The 17,812-nt window shown below is 37.5% G+C and overlaps 1 protein-coding gene across 7 annotated transcripts in view; it reads left to right on the forward strand.

The window, feature by feature from the left end:
- galntl6 (polypeptide N-acetylgalactosaminyltransferase like 6) overlaps nucleotides 1-17,812 on the forward strand; it is a 727,623-nt gene that overhangs the window by 685,297 nt on the left and 24,514 nt on the right. For all 7 annotated transcript variants that reach the window (XM_073948271.1, XM_073948265.1, XM_073948277.1 and 4 more), the window contains one exon: nucleotides 15,837-15,954. In XM_073948271.1, coding sequence (XP_073804372.1) covers nucleotides 15,837-15,954 — 118 coding nt within the window. The remainder of the gene's footprint in view (nucleotides 1-15,836; nucleotides 15,955-17,812) is intronic.

Genomic DNA, 17,812 nt, shown 5'->3' on the forward strand with positions numbered 1-17,812 from the left:
GGAGCTGGCATTTTTTTTTCTGTGATTGAAAGGGAAAAAGGGGGCTTAGAATAGGCGATGCAAAAAGTATGTCTCGTTTTCTTCTTTTTCTGTCAGATTTGCTTTGAATTAAGAATGGGTCACAAAGGTTGAATAGATGTTTTCTTATACACTGTTTTGTGTTTTTTTAGCTTTAGATATATTCAGTAGTGTTGTTTTAATTAGTGTGCTGACAGCTTGCTGTTGTTTAGCTCTTAGACAGTTTCTTCTTTTAATAAATCCCCTTTGTATCACTTAAGTGCTACAACAATACATATTTCAAGAAATGTTTTAGGCCACTGTATCAAGTTCTCCCTTGCTGTTTGTAGGAATATAAGCTTTTCGATTTTAAAAAGCCAAGTTAAAAATAGATCAAATTTTAAAAGTGATGTCTTGACAATATATAAAAGGAAAAGGAAAATACTTTATTTATGTGCACATAATAAATGCATCACAATCTCACGGCAACTCATAATTTTTTTGATCTAGTGGCTAATTTGTATGAATTTTTACAGTCTCATTTGTACAATTTAGTTGGATTTCTTTAAACCCAATGATGGTTGGGTTTAGGTACAGGTTGGGTGTCACAGCTCCTTTTTAAAATTGTTCATTTTCATATGACTGAATTGGCCACTAAACTGAAAAAACGTAAACAAAAAATTGTTTTCTCATGAGATCAGGCTAAATATGTTTACACTACTTCCTTTTTTAAAAACATCTTATGCCTACAAAGGATGCATTTGATCAAATAACAAACTTTTAAACGTAATATTTCGCTCCAAAATTAGCTTAATCAATATTATTGAACTACCCAACCCATCAACTTATTCATTGGATAAGCTGATCTAACAACAAACAATCCCTGCAGGCACAGGACTTCAACATGACGTCATATTGACATTGTACCCCTACATACCCCAATGTGGTGGGGACGTTGGATTTTGTTTGGAAATAAAAATTTCGTTTGACATCAGAGCCCAATGTCAGGCCGACATCAATGTCCAACCTAAAATCAACCTAAAATAAACCAAGTATCACTTTCTAATCATTTTACTCATTGACGTTGTGTGAACATTACCACTATGACATCTATTAGACATTGGATTTTGGTCACTTTCCAACACAACCTAAAATCAACCAAATATCAGCGTAATTTGACATCATTACTAGACGCCATACTAGACGCTGGCTAGACATTGAATTTTAGTCATCTGATGTCATCACCTAAATTTGACCTAAAATTTACGTCTTATGATGTGTGCCTGCAGGGATGATTTTTACAGCCTCTATTAATATTGCTTATTAAATGGCTGTCTGGAATACTCAATTTTAATTGGTCAGTCATGACATTCCAAGGCATGTTATCCCGAGATAACAATTGCTAAGTATTGCAGGTTCATCCAGGAACTTTAAATAACCTTGTCCGTCAGTAAATACCTTTAAATCCATATACTTACATTCACATTCATATGCATCTACTGCTTTGTCACACCATGGTTTTTGACTGTTTGGCACCATCTTTTGAATAAATATGTTGATCAGTGGAGTTTGCATGTTCTCCCTGCATTTGTGTGGGTTTCCTTCGGGTGCTCTGGTGTCCCCCACAGTCCAAAGACATGAGGTAAAGGTGAATTGGGGAGACTAAATTGCCCGTAGTGTATGAGTGTGTGTGTGTGAATGAGTGTTTGTGGATGTTTCCCAGAGATGGGTTGCGGCTGGAAGGGCATCCGCTGCGTAAAAACGTGCTGAATAAGTTGGCTGTTCATTCCGCTGAGGCAACCCCAGATTAATAAAGGGACTAAGCCGACAAGAAGAATGAATGAATGAATGAATGAATGTTGGTCAGTGTATGCTTTATTCAGCTAGTTTTTGTTTCTGCTACTTTGCCTTTTAACACTTTGGTGCTATCTTGTGACTGAATAATACACAGGTTAATAAATACTGCATCAGTTGTTTTCATTTCTGTCAGCTTTATGTTTAATTAAAGAATTACTATACTATTATGCCTCAGAACTATGTTTTGTATCTAATTTTAAGGTTTTGTGGCAAACAGATTTGAATAAGCAGGATAAAGTACATCCAGGATGGTTGTTTGTGCAGAATTAAGCCCTTCAGTTTATACAACATCCCTCCAACTTTAAATTGAGCTACAGAAAAGCCTGTCAGGCTTTATTCTGCAATAACAGCCTCCTGGATGTACTTTAAGCCTAACTTATTTGACTTAATATCCTAATATATTTTAATCATACCTGTCAACACTCCCATTTTCCCCGAGATTCTCCCATATTTTACAGTTCTTTCCCGCTATCATTCTGTAAAGGTGTTTTCTCGTATTTCTCCTGATATTTAAATCGTTTTATAAAGGGTGACAATAAACATCATTGAGCCAATCCACCCTGTATGCAACCCATACCGCCAAACTACCAAGGAACATCCCTTGCTCTGAAATGTGAATTTGTTCTGTGCTTTCATTTTATTTAGGCATGAAAGGCATAAAAAGTCAGGATTCCCTTTCTTTCTATTACAGGCGCCGTTGCCCCTCCTATGCAATCCTTAAAACTCAGTTCATGTAGCGGTGTGACTGTCAGGTGCGCTTCATAGGCACTGTTTTCCAAACGGATTCTGCACTCGTGATTTGAAGCCGAGCGAAAGTGGACACTCTGGGATTTGGATGCGAGTTTGAACACACAAATACACATAATAGTAATAATAATATTAATATCGAAACATGTCGATCTTGTGGGTTTTCTTTTATGAAAATGAGCATAAATAGTAGTAATTGTAAATGCTATTAGTTGTAAATAATAATAATAAAAAAAGGTATTACTGACCATTTCAACTGTATATTTACAATGAAACTAATCCAGATTAACATATTTAGTAATTTGTGGATTTTTTGTTTTGTTTTGTTATTGGCCAGTAGGGGTTATTCCTTATTTTCACATCCCAATGTTGACAGGTATGATTTGAAACTTTAAAGGCATGTAAATGAGCATATTTAGACCCCTAAAGAATTTTTAAATGCTGTAAGATGCATTGTTCATTGTTTTCCCATAATACCTAACACACCGGATAATGTTAACAAATTGCATTGTTTACCAAAAAAATAAATAAAAAAATAAAAAATGTTGTTTTCGCTGGTATTTCGTTTGAATGTATGTCAGGAGAGACGGGGATCGATACCAGCTGCTCTTAAGGGCCCGCTCTGAAGGACTGTCTCCAGCCAGCCTGAACAAATGATTATTTATATTAGGGTGAGCACAAAGCAAAGAGATCCTTTAACTTAGAGCCCATCCGCAGAGGGCAGTCACATTGGAGCCACACAGACTGACAGCGCATTAAGCCAGAGCACAATGCTCAAACTCTTTTGTCTCTTCCGCTCGTTCTCTCTCAGAATAATTACCATTAGGGAAGTTCAAGTCGAGGGAGCAAACATCATTGTGCCTCTATATGTAAATACTTTTCTCTCTCTCTCCCGAGGCCTGCTTCCAGAGATTACGGTATTTAATTGAGGAATAGCGCAAATTAATAGTCTAAAATGAGCCCAGTCACAAGACGCTCTCTAAAAACGGCAGAGTTTACAGAATCACCTGCACCAATTACCCCTTAGTGTTGCTTTTTATTAGCCTCGGTGGAATTAGCAGACCACCAAGAGGGCTTGTCAACACAGGCTATGCATGTCCTAGGGGAGCCATTCTGTATGTGTGTGTGTATGTGTGCCTGGTGTATTTAGGTTGCTTAGCTGAATGATAATAGAAATGAGAGCAGCAGCAGAGTGGCCAGTGCGCTGCGTGTGTGTGTGAAGGTGATGAATGCTAATGAGTGTGAAACAGGGCTGAGAGGTCAAGACCTCACTGAGTCCCTCAAGACCTGGAGAGAAAACTGCCCCAGAGAGTGTCCTAGATATAGACACAGAGTGAGAAAAATAGAGAGTGTGTGCGCATGTTGAGCACCTACTGTTTGGTGACATGTGGAGGGGAGCGACAGCAATTTCCGGTCCTCGGTCAAAACATGTTGTAATCATTGAGCTCTGACTCGACTCTGGTTTTACATTTCTTGCCATAAGATGTGCTATTTCATTTTCATTTTTCAGACATTCTTTAGTTAATGTATTGTAACATGTTTGTAAATTCATTCATTCATTTTCCCTTGGCTTAGTCTCTATTTTAGAGGTCGCCACAGCTGAATAAACCGCCAACTATTCCAGCATATGTTTTATCCTTCCAGCCACAATCCAATACTAGGACACACCTATACACACTCATTCACACACATACATTATGGCCAATTGAGTTTATTCAATACACCTATGGCGCATGTCTTTGGACTGTGGGGGAAACCGGCGCAACATTTGGAGAACATGCAAACTCCACACAGAAATTCCAACTGGCCCAGCTGGGACTCGAACCAGCGACCTTCTTGCTGTGAGTTGACAGTACTAACCACAGAGCCATCATGCCGCCCCCATGTTTGTATATTGATATTTTTTATCTGCTTGTTTAATAATAATACTTGTAATTTAATTTTTCAAAAAATATCTTGATAGCAATTTGTAATGCTTCCTTTTGTTTATGTGAAATGTCTGCAGAGTTTTAATGGAGTTTTAATAAACTAGCATTTTTAAAAAAGATTTATTTTAAATGAAATTTATATGACAGGACAGTATGATGACACAAAGTAAAGTTGGAGAGGGTGGGGGTATGGGGGGGGATTGGGAAAACAGGTCTAAGAGATTGGGAAAAGTTTTATGCTGAAGTATTCAGAAGGACTTTTAACTTTTTAGTAACCTGGGCTTCCAGTGAACTGTATGCAGTTACAAATTCAGCGTGTTTAATGAGTGTTTTCTTTAAAAATCAACAATCTTCACTGCCTTATTAAAATAGAATATGAAATGGGTCTCAGATTGTACAAAAAGCACTGCATTAAATGGACGCTGAAATCTATTAAACTGATTATATTTTAATTACATTACAACATCGATGCTGTAAAAGGAACCGTATAAAATTGGAGAAAGTCACATTAACCGTTCACCAGAAGTTTATCAGTATGGGAAGAAACACTAGCTGTACATACAGTATACCTTATTAAACTCTGTGCTGTTTTGCTAGATCTCGGCGAACTAACCACTAAGCTATCCACACCAACATGAACTAGATTATGATTTCATACTATTCTCTGAGGCTTGCTTATAACGTTCTAAAAATTTTTAGCATCATTTGAAAATAATAGGATATTTTCTGTCCTGTCTTAAGAGTGAATTTTAACTTTCCGATTTTTCTTTACACTTTGTAATTTGTGATCCTGGACAAAAAACATTGTCTTAAATTGCTTGCCTAGGTATATACACTCACTGGCCACTTTATTAGGGTCACCTGTCTAACTGCTCGTTCATGCAAATTTCTAATCAGCCAATCACATGGCAGCAACTTAATGCATTTAGGCATGCTGACATGGTCAAGACAATCTGCTGCAGTTTAAATGGAGCATCAGAATGGGGAAAAAAAGGAGATTTAAGAGACTTTGATTGTCATGGCATGGCATGGTTGTTGGTGCCAGATGGGCTGGTGTGAGTATTTCAGAAACTGCTGATCTACTGGGACTTTCATCCACAACAATCTCTAGGGTTTACAAAGAATGGTCTGAAAAAGAGAAAAATATCCAGTGAGTGGCAGTTCTGTTGGCTTAAATGCCTTGTTGATGCCAGCGAAAAGAGGGAAATGGCCAGACTGGTTCCAGCTGATAGAAAGGCAACAGTAACTCAAATAACCACTCATGATGCTATCATATCAATATGGTCCAAAATCTCTAAGAAATATTTCCTGTACCTTGTTGAATTTATGCCACAGAGTATTAAGGCAGTTCTAAAGTAAATTGGGGTCCAACCAGTAAACTAGTAGAGTGTCCAACTAGTAAAATGTACCTAATAAAGTGCCTGATAAGTCTATTTGGCAATGGCCAACAAATAATTATATTAGTCAAAATTACGGATTTTTCTTTAATGCCATTTTTTTATATTAAGTTCTTCCTTGAAGACATTTTGTAAATTTACTATCATAAACACATCACAGCTTAATTTTATTGCTGAAAATTTATTTTGAACTCTTTTAAAGATGATGATTTTTTTTTCTGATTCCTGATGTTCAAATAGTAGTATCTCAGCCATATATTGTCAAATCTTAACAACCCATACATCATTGTATAGCTTATTTAGTATTATACATCAGCTTACAGATGATGTATAAATTTCAATTTCCAAAAATTGTGGTCTGGGTTCACATTAATAAAGTTTGACTTTTCAATTGAAGACTTTCCTAACATTTTTTAAACAGTAGACCTACCCTTGCATCACATTACACACGTGTGCCAGACTGATCCTAAACTGACAGAACAAACGACATTCTGACTTTCCCTAATAAAATCCCTCCTTGCTCCAGGCAAAATCACACACAACTCCCCCTCGTCCTCTGCTTTCACTCCACACTGCCTCACAGGAAGGGCTCATCTTGTTAGATTTATTCTTAGCTAGGGGGTCTCCATCCAGCAGGGTCCCTCTGTTTCTTTCTTTCTTTTTTAATCTTCCCTTTTCTCCTTATCTCTCTCTTCTGTAGTAAGGTATTTGACCTGGTGGTTTGCTCCAGTGGTGCAGAACACTCCTGATGAGAGGTTTCTCTGCTTCATTCACCTGTCTTTCCTCCACTACATCGACCCAAACTCTCCCCTCAGATCGGTGCCTAAATAGCCAATCGATACGGCCACCAGCAGCCGTTCCTGCATCCTTATATTTACCTCACCATGCGAGCGGCCCCCTAAAGTAATCAGCTCCCTCCAGTCAGCGTCTGAATAAAAGAGCGAATGCTGAAAAAACAGACACATCCTAAATGGACCGTGTCATTGTGCATGCATGAATGCACTCGGAGACGAGAGCGTGTAAATACAATCAACTGTGGCTAGAGCCGTCAAAGAAACTTGTCAAGTCGTCAAAGCTCCCCAGAGTGAGTTGATCGGTGGCTCCAATCATCTCCATCGCTGATTCCCGATGTCTGAGGGATTCTCTTTCTCTGTGTCTGAGTCTGGGTGTCCAGCTGATCAAATAAACCATCGGCAAACCCTACAGCCAATGAGCTGGCTAAGCACAGTCCTCCGACTGCCGTGGCCAAGACTCAAATGTCCATTCCAATATGAGATGTTCCCCTCCATCCTGCAATTTCTGCTGTAGCTGCTGTTATTGGCAGATGTAAGAGGGAAAAAAAGCAACATGGTCATTTCTCCAGCGGAGTGCTTGTTCCTCCATTAGCTGCCTTAATTGAGTAGACTGTTATATTTCAACACCTTATTAAATCGGAAGGAAGCAGGCCAGAGAGTATTACGTGAGAGCAAATTGATTTTGGCGCCTTCCTGCTCATCTACTTTGGCCGTCTTTGCGTAAACCCATCCCTCCAATTATTGCTTATGGCTCGCATCTTTGTCTTTGGTCTCTTGGTCATTCTTGCTCATTCTCGTATCGCTTTCAAGCATCCATAAAATTTGGCCTTGCTTCTAGCCTAAGTCCTCAGTCCCCTGAGGATGCAGAACTACTGGTACTTTGCAGTTTTCATCCTTGTTAAATGCTGACGATGGGGTTTCCACAAGGAATTTTGCTCTTGGAGGTCGCATCATTATTTATTTAGCTAGTTATTTATTAATAGGGAATACATTAGCTGGATGTGTCAGTATGTGTGACTGCTGGTCATTAAAGTCATGATGGGAGATCAAAACTAAATTTAATAGAGTGTCTGGCTACAAATTGTGAAGTTTTAACATTTTACTCTAGAGTTTATATTTTGCTGGAAAACAAAATAAAAAAATTATATATATATATATATATATATATATATATATATATATATATATATATATATATATATATATATATATATATATATATATATATGTATATATATATATATATATATATATATATGTATATATATATATATATATATATATATATATATATATATATATATATATATATATATATATATATATATATATATATATATATATATATATTTGATATTTAAACAGTGAAGATGCCGAATTGGATGTGGGGTTATATTTTGCCAGTGATTTAATTTATTGACAGAAAGAAAAAAAAAAGAAAAAAAAAAGAAAAAAATTATATATATATATATATATATATATATATATATATATATATATATATATATATATATATAAAGCTAAAGGGATAATTGGGATTTTTTGCTATCATTTACTTACTCTTTGTTTCAAACCTTTATGAGATTCTTTTGTCGAACACAAACAGATATTTTAAGAAAGCTTTAAACCTGTAAACATTGACATCCAGAGTATTTGTTTTTCCTCTATGGTTACAGGCTTTCAGCTTTCTTCAAAATATGTATTTTTTGTGTTAAACAAAAGAAAGAAAGTCATAAAGGTTTGGAAACACTTGGAGTAAATTGTAGTGCTGCAAGATTCTGGCTAAAATGATAATAATGATTTTTTTTCCTTAAAATCAAGATCACAGTTTTCTCACGATTCTGTAGATGTAAATAAGGTTAATATCAGTAGACTATTATTATTGTTATTTCTCAAACATATGGTAAACCAACAATAATAATAGTATGTCTATGTGTTTGTATAGACTTATCATTGTATAGATGTAAGTGATTACATCAGAATATAACTATTCATAATGCTATAGTTGAATTATTATGTTTGAGACATATGCTTATCATTAACAACATTATTAGATCTTTTTTTTTCACTGGTAAAATTAGACGTTTGTCATTATCAGATTCCCTCTTGCATTATATTCAATGTTATATTGGCTAGAGTTGTTATACTAAGCTAGTAAACTCTGTGTTCTCTATGAAAGAAAAAAAAAACGTATCAAATGCTTGTTGTAACTTATAACTTTAAAATCCTTCAAATTATGTGCATGCTTTCAGTTTCACTTTTACTGACGAGTATGCTCATGTAACGGCTGCCGTCACTCTGAGGGAAAAAAAACACACACATGAAAAATCATAACCAAGCGGGCTCCCAAACCATCGTTCTGTGCTACAAACTGAACATTATTTACAACTTTATTACCTTTTATTCACAGTCTATGCAGGTTCTGTTCACTAAAGTAGACATCATTGGCATGTCCTCTTGGTAGTAAACAAACAGTGCTTCAACTCATGTGATTTCGCGGCTGCGAATACGTCATTACATTAAGACAGAAAAGACATTTTTGGGTGAATTTGAAGTTGTCCATGTTGCTGAGCAATGTAAACAATGTGAAGACTTGTGCCTTTATGTTTCTCTCCTGACCTTGAAAATATAATTGGCTGAAGATTCGTGTGTCAGGTCAAATCGAGATTGCAATCTTTTTTCGATTAATCATGCAGTTCTAGTAGGTTGTGAGTAAATTTTCACCCAATTTTGTGTATCTACCTAGCTATCCCTTTAAGACATGCAGTTTATTTATAAACTAATTTCGAGAGGATCACGTGCTTATGATTGACACAGCTGGCCCTAAATGTACAAACCACCAATCAGAGGACTCCTAACTCAGTTTAAATAACCAAAGCATCTTACCTTTGGTCATTTTCGTCTTGAAGAGTCTCCCCTTCCACCCCCTCTCCTCCTCAATTTCCTCTATAGGGCAGCACAGCGGCCCAGTGGCTAGCACTGTGGCCTCACAGCAAGAATGCCTCCAGTTTGGGTCTCTACCCGGCCAGTTGGTATTTCTGTGTGGATTTCATGTTCTCCCCGTGCTCGCGTGGGTTTTTCCCAGGTCTTCCAGTTTGCACTCACAGTCCAAAACATGAGACATAAGTAAATTGAATAAACCAAATCAGCACCATGGTCAAATTCCACCAGCAACACAACCTTTATAGCAATCCTTAAGCAGCAGGGGGGGAGCCCCAGGCTCGAGGATCTTATGAGCTCAGGGCTCTCTCCCGGGACAGCATGCCAAACTAGCTTATTACCAATTATCAGCTAAGTGTGAACTCTTGAATTGAATATAAGAGAATTTAAAATAAACAGTTAGGTCCATGAATATTGGGACATCAACACAATTTTAACATTTTTGGCTCTATTTACCAACACAATGGATTTGAAATGAATCGAACAAGATGTGCTTCAACTGCAAGCTGTCAGCTTTAATTTGAGGGTATTTACATCCAAATCAGGTGAACACTTTAGGAATTATAACAGTTTGCATATGTGCCTCCCACTTGTTAAGGGTCCAATAGTAATTGAACAGAATAATAATCATAATTCAAACTTTTACTTTTTAATACTTGGTTGCAAATCCTTTGCAGTCAGTTACAGCCTGAAGTTTGGAAGGCGTAGACATCACCATACGCTGGGTTACATTCCCGGTGGTGTATTGCCCGGCCTCTACAGAACCGTCTTCAGTTCCTGCTTGTTCATATGACATGTTCCCTTCAGTTTGGTCTTCAGCATGTGAAACGCATGCTTAACCAGATTCAGGTCAGGTGACTGACCTTGCCATTGTAGAGCCTTCCACTTCTTTCCCCTCAAAAACCCTTTGGTTGCTTTTGCAGTATGCTTTGGGTCATTCTCCATCTGCTCTATGAAATGCCTTCCAATGAGTTCTGAAGCATTTATAATACTATTACTAAATACTATTACTAATACTATTACTAAATTACTAAATATGAGCAGAAAATGTTGCCTTCAGAATTCACCCTACTTGTTTTGTCAGCAGTCACACCATTAATAAATACAAGATAATCAGTTCCATTGACAGCCCCACATGAGTCATACATTTTAGAATTAATCTAACCTTCCTGCTCTTGAGGCTCACCAATGGTTTACATCTTGTGGAGAACCCTCTGTATTCACTCTGGTGAAGTCTTCTCTTGATTGCTGACTTTGACACGAATATACCTACCTCCTGGAGTGTGTTCTTGATATTAACAAGTGGAAGGCACATATGCAACCTGTTGTAATTCCTACACTGTTAACCTGATTTGGATGTAAATACCCTCAAATTAGAGCAGACAGTCTGCAGTTAAAGCACATCTTGTTTATTTTTTATTTTTTTCAAATCTGTTTTGTTGGTGTACAGAGCCAAAAATGTTAGAATAGTGTCGATGTCCCAATATTTATGGACCTAACTGTATAAATTTTGTTTTAATTCAATAAGTTAATCAGATTTTTAACAAAACTAGCAACTGTAAACTTTCCTTCTTTGTGTCTCCAAGGTGTTTGTTATATTTTTGTGTGTGTGTGTTAGTTTATCCCTGTCCATTTGTTGAGGATCATGCAAGACCCACACAGCCTGAATCTTCATCAAACACATAAAGATAATTTGTTAAATAAAAAAAATAAAAATTAAGTATAACTTGTCCTTTACTCCAAAATTTGATGAGCCAAATAATTAGTCAATAATAGATCTGCACCTATCAGTTATCAAATAATATATACAGTATACAGTATATGGGGGCAGTGCAATGTAAAGTGCGCATCCACCAGCAGAAATTTAAATCTGCAGCAGCAGTTAATGCACACAATTGTAAAAGGTCAATTCAATCGTTAGTGAAAGCAGTTGTCAATTACATCGACTGTGTGAACACCACCCATGATAAATGAAATATTGCTTGCCATCTGCACCAACAACGAGTGAAACGTCCTCCAATAGATCATCTCAGCTTTACCCCTTCAATGCTCAAAATACTGAATAAATAAATCCACCGCAAATCCGCTCTCAACCCAGAGCTCTCTGTCATCTGAACCAAGTGCAAGTGCAGTATATGCATAACCATAATCCCAAAACATGCTGTCATTCCAGCCCCTGCATTACCATATTTCATCCCACTTGCTCTATTAAAAGATTGCACTACTTACACCAACAGGCACTTTATACCGCTTCATGTCTGCTTTAACCAAGTCTCGGGATTCAAACACCACTGTACAACTGGAGCGATCCATTAAATCCATCAGTATCCTCTCTCAAACCCCATTGGCAGGCTTAAGCCCCATAAGTGTATGTGAAATGTGAAATAATGACCGAATGCATGTTTTGCAAGGACGCTGAGGATTAATGAAAGGAGTAATGAGCAAATCTGCATGTTTGGATGACATCTGTTTAAAGTCCGCATGAACCAGAAGTTGCTAAGACTTTTAATTCAGTATGCTCATGTACTTACAACTGAAAATAAATAAGTTTGGGGGTGGGTCTCTTGTGTTTGTGTGTGTTTGTGTGTGCATCATTCCCTTGTAGCAATAAGAAGGGTGTGCTTAAGAATATTGTGGCTGAAGTCATCAAACTGACATTAACAGAGAATGACCGAGAAGGGTCTGGCTGCAGAGTTGCACTTGCACTTTCAGGCTTGCACTCTTGGGCTTGCACTCTCAGGCACCCACGCTTCCTATACAAGTGACATCATTTACAATCGGCACCTGCACTCTCCTGTCACGTCATGCAATCAACACAAATAAGCCAAAAGTAACGGGCCCAGGCCCGTTTCCTGGATTGTTTAAGAAGTGTGAGTGCGCTGAATCGAGCTCAGGCACGGTTCACTTGGCTGGCCCTGGCCCTGGCCTGTTTGGAAGAGGTGGGCCTGAGCGCGGTTCACTTGGGCTTTGACGCGGTAGGCTTGTATTGTGAGTGCAAAATTCGGCAAAGCTCGAAACTGAAAGCGAGACATGACTTTTAAGGGACTGTTTCATATGGATTTATTAATCATTCAATCACACACACCTGGCCATGGAACAGCTTAGTAGCCCATTGTCCAATTACTTTTGGACCCTTAACAAGTGGGAGGCACATATGCAAAATGTTGTAATTACTACACAGTTCACCTGATTTGGATGTAAATACCCTTAAAATTACATTTGCATAGTGAGGACTGAGTGCAAGCTAGAAAGTGCAAGTGCAACTCTGCAGTCAGAATGACCATCTCAAACCTGGAAGTAAATGGTCAGAACTTGATTAAAGATTCCCAAAACATTTTTCCTATTTGAATTACCTTGTATGGAATAATTGTTCATCTAAAGAATAGCAATATGCACTACCAATAAGCATTGCAAATTTTGATTTCACTCAGAGCTTAACAGAGATTCTTTATCACTAAGATCCTGCCTTGAACTGGCCTCTAAACCTCTGTGTTTTTCACCTGAGCGATCTTGACTGGACCGTGAGCTTGATCGTGTCAGTGAGCAAAACTGAGCTTGCAGCATATGTCTGATTCTACCATTAGGGACTGTTTACAGATGTAGATTATGATTCACATTTCAAAACAGAAGCCTGGGGAGATGCATGAAAGTAAAATGAGCTTATTAATTCATGCTATGATGATTCCATGTGTTTATACTCTCTGCTTTTTGTAAGATATGATGCAGCAAAGATGCCCATTGGATTCTGTCCCAATATATGCAAACCGGCTGACAACTGACATATTTTAAGGTTAATACAGTTGTGGGGTTGTAAGACTCTTTTGTGCTCATGACCTTTTTTTTTGTTGTTGTTGTTGTGTTAAAGATATGCGTGATTGTTGCTTTTTGTGTGTGTTTATGCTTAGATGGATGAACAGGCATAAAAATGTTGTATTTAAATTGTGATTCCGTATCTTATTAGAGCCCAGCATTTCAGCTTGATCCCAATAAGGGTTGACTACTTTATACTCTTATAGCTGTAGTTAGACCAGTTTTCGGTCACACTTTACAATAAGGTTTATTAGTTAATGTTAAGTAATGCATTTACTAACATGAACAATACATTTACTACAGTATTTATTCATGTTAGTTAACGTTAGTTAATGAAAATACAGTTGTTCATTGTTAGTTTATGTTAACTCATGGTGCATTAACTAATGTTAACAAGCATGGACTTGAATGTTCATAATGCATTAGTAAATGTTCAATTATGATTAATAAATGCTGTACAAGTGTTGTTCATGATTAGTTCATGTTAGTAAATGCATTAACTAATGAACCTTATTGTAAAGTGTTACCCTGTTTTCATCTTCTCGATTTTGTACATTTAGTGCTGTTCATACCAGACGTGGCATGCATGGATAAATCACACTATTTACTTGTAAATAGATGCATGAACTTTTTGGGTTTAATTGCTTAATTCATGATTCAAATTAATTCAGGTTAATTCATTCATTTATTCATTCATTTTCTTTTCGGCTTAGTCCCTTTATTAATCTGGGGTTGCCACAGCGGAATGAACTTATCCAGCATATGTTTTACGAAGTGGATGCAACCCATCTCTGGGAAACATCCATATACACTCATTTACACACATACCCAAGGACAATTTAGCTTACCCAATTTTTGTCTTACCTGATTTCTGGAACCGCTCTTCCCAGGACTCGAACTCGGTTGTCGCGGCCAGCTCCGCTCCGCTGATGTAACACGACGAGCTAACCGGACAAACTGGTTACGGCAGGAAAGCCCTCCACACGCATGTGAGCCGTCAGCCGGCGAGCGTAAAGAGGAGAGCCGTCACACCGCCCCGTATCGTTCGCTTGAAAAAATGAAATGCAGCAATACGTACCTCTGGTCATGTAAATTGCGGTCTCCAGAAACATCCGCTGGGCTACTTTTCAAAATGAGCTTGGGTTGGAAATCTATTTGATACTTATAAAGGGCTGTTTTAATCATGGCAGCTTAAAGACGCCTCTCATATGGAAAATGGAGTCACAATAAATATTTAGGTATGGTTTTTTCACACACTTCAAGAGAGTGTAAAAAATGTGATGGTTCTTTGGGTTTCATTTATCAAATCTGAGCTTTATTTTGTATTTTCTATTGGATTCAATTCAGGTGATTGGCTCTGCCATTCTACAGCTTCGATTTCTTTCTCTGAAACAGTTTTCTGGGAGTTCTGAGAGTTTTCTTGGCTGTGTTTTGGTTCATTGTCTTGCTGAAATGAAATGTCCACTCTGGTTTCATCTTCATGGTAATGAACTGAAACAACTAAAGTTCATTTACAATTGCGAAGGGAAAAGGGTTGCTTTCTAACCAAGAGATTTCAGCTGCCGTCTGGGCTTTCATTGCCTTTCTACACCTCCCTTTTTTCAAGTGTTCAATACTTTTTCCTAGTGTAATTTTATTTTATTACACCTAACTTTTTTGGTTTTCTTTACATGTATGTATTTATTTCGTTGTTACCAACATGTGGTGATAATTTCAAGTCATCAACACCTTTAGAAATAGGTTTTCTGAGAAAAATGGTGATATGTTGAAGATTTATTGCCCCCACTATAAGAGCAATTGTAAATAAACTGAAACTAGAGTTTAATGTAAACAATCCACTGATATTAACACCATGAACTATTAAAATATGACAACAAAGTCCTATGGGGTTTTTATACTGCTCTTACTCAAATCAGATGTTGCCATGGGGCTGGCAGAAACTATAGCCGAGTGGAAACTTGACAGTTTTTGCACTATTTATGACAATGCAGGTAACAAGAAAACTGGCACTCCACTCGCAAACTCTCTGTCAGTGCAGTGTTGGATTTGCTTGGATGCTGTACTCTTTATTGGAAGTTATGTACATATGGTAAACACTGACCTGTAGACTAGTTGACTGACTTGCTGTATGACCAGTTCACTAGTCGTCATACAAGCTCTAGTGTATTTATATTTACAAGTGAAAAAATAATAAAGCATTAGTGATTCATCATCTTTTCTCATTGAAATCTTCTTCCTGATTCTCACAGATTTTCTCCAGGGGTTACTTGACCTTAATTTGTCATCAGTTTCCATTAAGACTTTGTCCTAAAAATGCAGTATGAAGTTTTAGATGTGGCTAAGTTGTTTTTTCTGGCTTCCCACAGGTCTCCTGTGATGGCCGGAGGCTTGTTTGCTGTAAACCGACAGTGGTTCTGGGAGCTGGGAGGTTACGACACAGGCCTTGAGATCTGGGGTGGCGAGCAGTTTGAAATATCCTTCAAGGTGAGTTAAAGCTTCTATTCATGTATGCAAGTCACAAATAATCCCTCAGAACTCACAGAATTTACCAAGGCTGCTTCCTGTTGTTGGCCTCACAGACCAAAAACAATCAAACAGAACACAATAAGATAGTCTCTCGCTCTAATGCTTTGTTCAGTCCTTAAAATGGATTCGAAGTCGCACACTCCAGAAACCTCATCACTCCTGATCCATTGCGAACCGCTAACTATAGCAATACCAGATTCCTTTTTTCTCCCACTTAACGTGAAGTGCCATGTCTGTCTGTCTAGACAATCTCTTCTCATTCCTTTCGACAATAAACCCCTCGAATGAGATTGGGCGGCAGAGGTTATTTTCTTTTTCAAAGCTACTAAGCGAAGCCTCAGAGGCAAAAGCAAAACCCCAGTCGGCGAAGATAGCGAAGCTGTGAGTCGGTGTTTGTGCGTATGTGTTTAGACTGACTGGACTGCTGAAGCTAATTAGATTGTGCGATGCCGTGATTGGCCGCGGCTCTGAAGTGATTCGGTTTTGATTAGCGGGGCCAAAACTGGTGCCGATGGATGTGAGGAAGTGTTCTATTTATCAGTTCTGACATACCTGCCACCCCACTCTTTTTCATTAGACTCTCACTTGCGCTGGCACTGAACTTTGTTATTGGAACACCATCCTCCGTGGCTCGCCTGTAACCATGACAACAGCAAAAAATAGTTTAGAGGCTAAACCGGCTGTTTGACAGATTTCTTGCTTATTATGCGCAGTTCATGAAGTTGTGTGCGTCACCTTAAAATTAGTTAAGAAAGCTATACGTCAACACTGGAAAAGTAAACATTTAATAAATGTTGATTATTGGTTGAGTTTGTTATTAGAACATATGGTCATGGAAAGGATGACTGCTACAGCCAAAAAGCTATATATCTTATGAGAAATTCAGGTCACCTTTTTATACCTTTTTTTAGAGTAATAATTGATAACACACTAATGATACATTACTTATTGATAGGGCCACACAGAATCTGTGAACTTTTTTTGCTATTTGAAATAAAAAAAAATGATACATTTTTAACTGGTATGTAATGTTTACAATGCAAATCCAATTAGATTCAATTATTTGGTTAAAAAAAAAAAAAAAAAAAACAAGCAAGTCTCTCATCTATTATATCTACTAAAAGACAGAAAATATTACTTTACAAACTGTATTGTAAATAAATCAAATATATACTCTCATATTAGTCAATATTATATATTATTATGAAATTAGTATTCATTCATTCATTAATTTTCTTGTCGGCTTAGTCCCTTTATTAATCCGGGGGTATTAACCCATCTCTGGGAAACATTCACACACACACTCATTCACTGCGGACAATTTAGCCTACCCAATTCACCTGTACTACATGTCTTTGGAGTGTGGGGGAAACCAGAACACCCGGAGGAAACCCACGCGAAGGCAGGGAGAACATGCAAACTCCACACAGAAACACCAACTGAGCCAAGGTTTGAACCAGCAATGATCTTGCTGTGAGGTAACAGCACTACCTACTGCGCCACTGCCTCGCCCGAAATTAGTATTGATTGAAATTAATTTAAAAAACTGAATAAATATAAATTTGCACACAATTACACAAGAAAATAAATAGATGGACCAATAATCGCCGGAAATCTGCAAGCAGAGATTCCTTGTGGACCTACTTATTGATTATTATTAATATTAGTAGTATTGGTAGTAGTAATATTAATATAGGTCATAAACAATACTAACTAGATATTTTGAAAAATCAGTTGATGACAGGAGTTTTCCCCTTTTTTCTAATCTTACAGTGCTTTCCACAGGTTTTAAGTGTACTTGCGGTGGTGACACTGT

Source organism: Danio rerio, chromosome 1 (genome assembly GCF_049306965.1).
Source record: "Danio rerio strain Tuebingen ecotype United States chromosome 1, GRCz12tu, whole genome shotgun sequence".
NCBI lineage: Eukaryota > Metazoa > Chordata > Actinopteri > Cypriniformes > Danionidae > Danio > Danio rerio.